Here is a 6,261-nt window from a genome sequence, read left to right as displayed (position 1 = left end):
CGGCTGCGCGGAGCTGCAACCCCTTGGAATCGAGAAAACAGGTCGCAAAGGTACTGCATCTCGATTTTTGCGATGCCCGGCCGCCCGCGCGGGCGGCCCCCGGTGTTTGTTCACCGGGAAGGGGACATGGACGATAATACAGCCGACTGGACGCTGATTCTGGCCGGGCCCGTCATTCTTCCGGACGGCTACCCCAGCCTAGAGGCAGCTCCCAATATTAATCACAAGCAGAGCCAGTTTTGCACGTTGGGGAGATATTACTCTGGCGGTTCGAACGGGTAGAATGCATAATCTCTGCTCTTACCGGGTGGTAAGTAGAAAGAAAAGGAACAGGAGGAACGCGCACTTGAAGTGCTTCAAATCCAACTACCTACCAAGGGGTTGGTTCCCTCCAGTCGCTACTGTGGATTGCCTGACGAGGATTGATGTAATGTAACTAGAGATTGGACCTTCGATCAACAAGTTAAAGGAGAGTTGTAGTGAACTCTTGGATGCAGTTCTTACAGCACGTTGGTAAAACACCAGGCCTGCACGATCGGGACTCATATAGTTGTGAGATGAGCAATAGGATCCTGGTAAGGTAGTTAAGTGGCAATAGGCAGGGAGTCCCTTAGGTAACCTCGGCCTGTAGCAGGGAGTGCAGTTGAGAGGATTCAATGAGACTGCTCCAGCACGAACATGAACATAAGGTACGGTAGTAATTTGGAAAACGAGACAGGAGTTCAAACCCAGCCAAACGCAACAACGGTCCCCTGGTCCTTCCATATATTTTGTTTGCCCCTTCCAATGGCATACCCCATCCCGCTCACAACTCTCGAGTTGTGTCTCGAATCCTCCCGTAGGTCATCGTTACTCAGGCCACGCCAATTTGCTTGACCTGAGGGGCTCATCGTGTATTTCGTCGTAAGTGTAGGCGCTTTCGTCGTCCGAGTCCCGGGTCCGTTCCCGCAGATATTCGGTCGCTTGGCCGGGGGCCCAGTCGCCAAGGTAATCGAAGTGCTCCGCTTGACGCAGAAGTCTTTTCCTCTCCGATTTGGACCGAACCCCGAGACCCAAGAACAGTTCCTCCGAGTCTGGGGTAACCTCTGGCTGTGTGCTTGTGCAGGGATAGTACACGATGTGTGCCAGAGTGATGACACGCACGTGGTCTTCCGACATGGAATAGTCTGGGAAGAACCTCTCCAGCAACGCTCTCTCCTCGTACGTGACGAGCCCCAACAGGGCGAACACCCGGTCTCGGGGATCTGTGGACTGTGATCGGTTGTATCTGGCAAGGAGGTCGTAAAGCGGCTGCAGGTATTCGGGGAACTTGTCCACGTGCCGGTTCATAACAAGGGTCAGGGCGCGGTATGAAAGCGCTGCGGTGTTCATCGTGTGCCCGGGAGCTCCAAAGTCGGGATCTAACTCGTCAACATCTGCCTCGCGGCACAGTATGTCGCGAAAGTCATCCCAAAATACCCGGCTGTTGCTGCAGTACAGCACAACCTGCTGAGCAAGCAGAAACTCCTGAACCACCCAGAAACGAGACCAGTACGGGCGGTTGGCGAGGTCCGCGATTGCGTCACACCATTCGAACGACTCGATCTCGTTGGTTTTCGCGAGCGGTGGGTCGGGATGCAGCATCATGATGTCGCGGGGAATGGTTGGCAGCCCAAGCCACACCGAGACGCACGCGGCATCACGGTATGTTTGGTCCATCCGACGGACCTGGACGTTGCGCTCGGCGTGGTTGGACTGGTCGATGCAGATGGCGTCGACCCAGAGATACCTCCATCCAGCGCTACCGGCGTCCTGGCTCACAGTAGAGACAAGACCACAAGTTCGACCGGACGCGGAAGCGCCGACCGTTCAAGATGATATGCTCCAGTGCCTCATCGTTGCCCCAGACGTAGGAAACGGCCGTGTAGGGCGGTGCGCTGCGTCGATGCACTTCGGCGATGGTGAAGTGTAGGGCCGAGCGGCCGATGTGGATTGGTTCCAACAAGCGGAGCTCTTCGGCGCCCACAGTTGATGAGTACGTGAATTCCATGACTTGTTTAGAGAGGGACTGGATGTGGTTCCCCTCGGACTTGATGTCTAAACCCAGCGTAGGGTAGAATACGAACTTGCGGCTTTGAAAGCAACGTTATGCGGGGTAGCGGAAGAAACAACTCAGAGGTACATGTATGATGTACATGTACATGCACATCTAAGTCTAAGTCGCCTTTTCCGCCCCCCCTACGGAAGCCGATAGGCACAAAACGAACATAACACCTTCGCACTCAAGCATTGCGACCATTTTAGTTAGCTTGCACCCGGGGCGTGTTTAGAATAACGCTAGCGTAATCCCCATTACCACATCTTTGAGCCATGTTAAAAGACAAAGCCCAACGCTAGCCAATCAGAGCCAAGAACTTGATTCCTTGCATTGCATTCGATTTACGCTCAGAGTACTGACGCGGATTTTTCCTGTAAGCTGCTGTACGACTACCACTCTCCCTACGAAGCCTTCCGCGGTCGCAGAAAAAAACCCACAGTATGATTGTCCCTACCGAACGTCTTGCCTCACCGCCTTAAAATCACAGTGGCTCTGCTTGGCAGAGAATCCTCCTATAGCAAGTAAGCTACTGTGAATAGGCGGTGTGGTAAAACATTTGGTAGGGACCTCCGTACAAGGACAACACTCACACTCGCCAATACAAGATGTCTGATTCTGATGATGAGAAAACGAGGGCCCCGCCTCCCCAGCCGAGAACGAAGTTAGCACAGACGTTCCTGCTGGTTCCATCCCACATACCGCAGAAAATGTCGGATACTTGCATGGCCAGCGGAATACAGTAACTTACTCAGCAAAACGAAATGCTCGCGCAGCTTGCGCAGATCCCGCAGGACCAGTTGACCAACTTCCTTCACGTTTTAGTGGGCATGAGCACTGTCGCTCAGGGCAGTAATATATTGGTCTTATACCGCAAGGGCAGTCGCCCCTCCCGGTTAGGGCAAGCGGTCCCTCCACGCTATTTTACATGCAAGGCATCCGGTCTCGTGCTGCGTCCGCGCGGCTTAGTTACCGCTCGAGCGCTCCCAGCAGTCCCTCCCATCCAGCAGTGCGGAACTCACCTTCCCGGCTTGGTGACGACGAAGCTGTGCGCGGCCATCAGGCCGTGTCCGTCACTTAGCTGCACAGCTCGCGCTGCGCGCTTGCGGCTCCAGAATGGCGCTGGAGCCCGGTGCGCCCCCTTTTCTTTTTCCTTTTCTTGGTCCCCTCCGGGCTCCCAGTCCCTCCGCCTTGCTCAGGGTCTTCCCCCGCTCCCTCACGCTCTAGCTCCTTCGAGAGCCTAACTCAGCTAGTCTCCCAAGACTCATGAGCCATGTGACTATCCGCGTTGCACTAGAGCCGTTCCCAAGCGCCCTTATCAGGGCGTGCCTGTCTCTGAGTTGGGGTCTCCCGTCCTTGAGCTCTTGGTCTTGGCACCTAAGCACCAGGTGGGCCACCGTCTCCGGGGCTCTCTTGCAGCGGCAGAGCGGCGTAGGTACTCCAGGGACCCGCCTTCTAAAGAGAAAGTCGTTTAGGCCAATTGCTCCCGTGCGAGCCTATGTCAGCAGCGAGCTCTTCGTCTTGGTTAGCCCTTTGTGAGCTTGCAGTGGTTATGCTACAGGATCAAGGCTATAAGACTCGGCCGCTCCTCTATAGCGGCGCGGGCGTAGCGTGTCCGTACGCTCTGTTTCCCTTGCTCGACGGATCTTCCATTCCTCGATTGTAGGCAGTCGGTGTCCAATGTCACCCAATCCACATGGGGCACTTGCTGGGCGTCTTCGCCGCTCCGCTGTCGCCCACCATCCTTTGTGCGTTATCCTGTAGCCATTCCTTGGCCCAGTCTTGCTTCCTGAGTCCGGACACTGCAGGTGGGGATTTGGGGTTTTCGGGTCCTGCGTCGTCGTAGTTGAGAAGCTACAGTAGCGCTTATGTTGCGGAGGAGCTGTGCCATGCCAGTCCTTTGTAGCCGCTGCTCGGCTTTCGCCACCCATCTGTCGAGGCACAGGTCGATAGGGTTCAATTGGCGATGTCGCGCAGTGACCAAAGAGGTGAAAGCATCCAAACCGAATTAGGATTGCTTGCAGGGATAAGGGCGAATTCAGAAGGGTCAAGCAGGTTGCAGAGAGAAAGATGGCACCAGGCACCCGAGTGCTAAGGGATGAACTTTACCCGATCAAGGTCGACAACGTCAACCACTCGGTGGTTCTGGACGACGAAGGCAACATCCAAACTGGAGATGCGGAGGCATTCAATCAAAAAAACGAAACCACAGTGGCGAAGATGGCTTGGCTGAGTAGGAAAGACACAGCGAAAGCCTATGGATCGATGGTGGTTTACGTCACCAAAGGGAGCGATGCAAGGAGATTATTGCATGACGGTTTCTTCCACGCTGGGGGAGAATCGGGATACACACGGGTGTTTGAACGCCGGATGCGCCCGGAGCAGTGCTACAACTGCCAGGAAATCGAACACAAAGCCTTCAACTGCAAGAAAGCCCAGGTGTGCGCAAAATGTGCCAAGCAAGGCCATCACCACAGCGGGTGCAAGGAAACGATTAAGAAGTGCGTTCTCTGCGGAGGACCACACGAATCTTTCAGTCAAGACTGCCCGAAGCTTAATCCTACTAGACTTAGCCAGAAGTAGGACGCAATCTCTCGACTTGACAGTGGAGACCACTAACTCTTCTCCCTTTCGACTAACCCCCCAAGCACCCTCGTGGCACTAACCGCAGGACTCGCTTTAGCTGCTGAAGATAGGACGCTAAAGCGCGCCTGCAATTCGTCCACTAATCACGAGCTTTCGACGATAAGTCATATCTTGGCTTGAGAACTACTGCTTTGGGAATGATAACATTAAGGGCTTGTACGAAATCAAGGCAGTAACACAGGGAGGGATTAAATAACTAGCATCATGGCCCTTTAGGCTTAGCGCCTCCGGGCGGCATAAATATCTATCCATCCATCCCTCTGAATGCCTCCGTGGACCCTTTTTCATGCCAACCCTGCTCCCTCATCGCCTCTACATCCATTTCTGCCAGTCCTTAGGCCAACCCTTTTTCTCCGGCAACTCGTCATAGGCACAATCAAATTCATCGTCCCTCGCCTCCTGCGGCATGGTCTCGATAAGGTGCCCAGCAAAGTCGTCCTCGTTGGCCCAGGCAAGGTGGGCGCTACCCCAGTTGTGAGACCTGAACTTCTCCCACCATTCCGTAGGCATCATCAGCATGCTCACCAGGCCGCTGCGGATCCACACGCCCCGATCGTTCTCCGGGCCCTCGGAGTCGTCGGCCTTCTTCGCGAAGCGGAAGCAGTGCGTGCGGACGCCGTCCTTGTGGTACACGACCTTGGGGTGCGTGGCCGCGGGTTTCAGCGTCGTGTGGTAGTAGGGGAACTCCTTGGGCGTTTGACCGAAGCGGAGCTCGTCGTCCTCGGTCACGAGGCTCTCGTAGTCGCCGTGGCACGAGACCGACACGCTGCGCGGCTGGCCCAGCTTGGCCCAGACCACCACGTGCTCCCAATCGTGGCGGTGGTTCCAGCTGTCCAAAGGCCAGGACCAGGCAAAGTCCATTTGGAAGTAGTAGGCGTAGACGAAGGCGCACCAGCCCCGGTTGCAGCGGCCCCGGACGTAAACGTTAGAGCCGCCGCGGTCGAGGGCGGAGCGCGGGCGACAGGTGCTGACGTCCGAGTCGTAAGCGGGATTGAGCCCTTCGGACGCGCGGTTGTGATTGTCCATGGCGGGGACATTGTAGCAGCTGTCTGTGTCGAAGTCCACGAGGGGCTGGAACTTGACCTCAAAGTCATAGGCCCAGTCAATTCCGTCTGCGACAGGGCGGGGGGGTTCCGCGGCGCGGTTATTGACGATCCGGGTCGTCTCGTTGCCGGACCGCTGGATCACGGCGGCGAGGGACGGTAGTGACAGCACCAGGGCGGCGGCCGCGGTGACTTTGTGAAGCGCTGGCATGTTGAAAGGGGGATATCCCAGTGCCGCGTTTGCCGTTTCGATACGATCGAGAAAAGGGGACGTATGGTCAAGTGTCCGATGAGTTGCTGGAATGCTGAGAGTGAAGTGATTCAACCCAAGAAGCAGCGTCGCGGACTGAAATTATATGCCAAATACTATGATGAATACAAAATCCGAGTACAGGATTTTACGATCCCCTGATGTTAGTTGGAGGCCGTGCATTAGTGTCATTGGGCTATGCTGGAGTTCAGTCGCCGTTCACTTCACGATTCCTTGCATCTGTGTGC

The 6,261-nt window shown here is 55.6% G+C and overlaps 2 protein-coding genes across 2 annotated transcripts; both read right to left on the bottom strand.

Annotated features, from left to right (window-relative positions):
* Positions 1-1,464: 1,464 nt before the first annotated feature.
* Positions 1,465-1,909, bottom strand: N657DRAFT_549858 (heterokaryon incompatibility; the record flags this gene model as incomplete). The annotated part of the gene is given in 2 exon segments (XM_062787887.1): positions 1,465-1,768; positions 1,785-1,909. Coding segments are annotated over 2 exon segments (429 nt in total), but the record flags the coding sequence as incomplete, so codon positions are not given.
* Positions 1,910-4,836: 2,927 nt separating this feature from the next.
* On the bottom strand, positions 4,837-6,261 carry N657DRAFT_645686 (uncharacterized protein). Its single transcript, XM_062792990.1, has one exon. The coding sequence runs from the start codon at positions 5,972-5,974 to the stop codon at positions 5,033-5,035; it is 942 nt and encodes a 313-aa protein (XP_062646750.1). The 5' UTR covers positions 5,975-6,261; the 3' UTR covers positions 4,837-5,032.

Source organism: Parathielavia appendiculata (genome assembly GCF_033297405.1).
Source record: "Parathielavia appendiculata strain CBS 731.68 unplaced genomic scaffold N657scaffold_7, whole genome shotgun sequence".
Taxonomy (NCBI): Eukaryota; Fungi; Ascomycota; class Sordariomycetes; order Sordariales; family Chaetomiaceae; genus Parathielavia; species Parathielavia appendiculata.
Note: the sequence above shows the minus strand (reverse complement) of the source record. Positions and strands in the feature narration are given on the sequence as shown.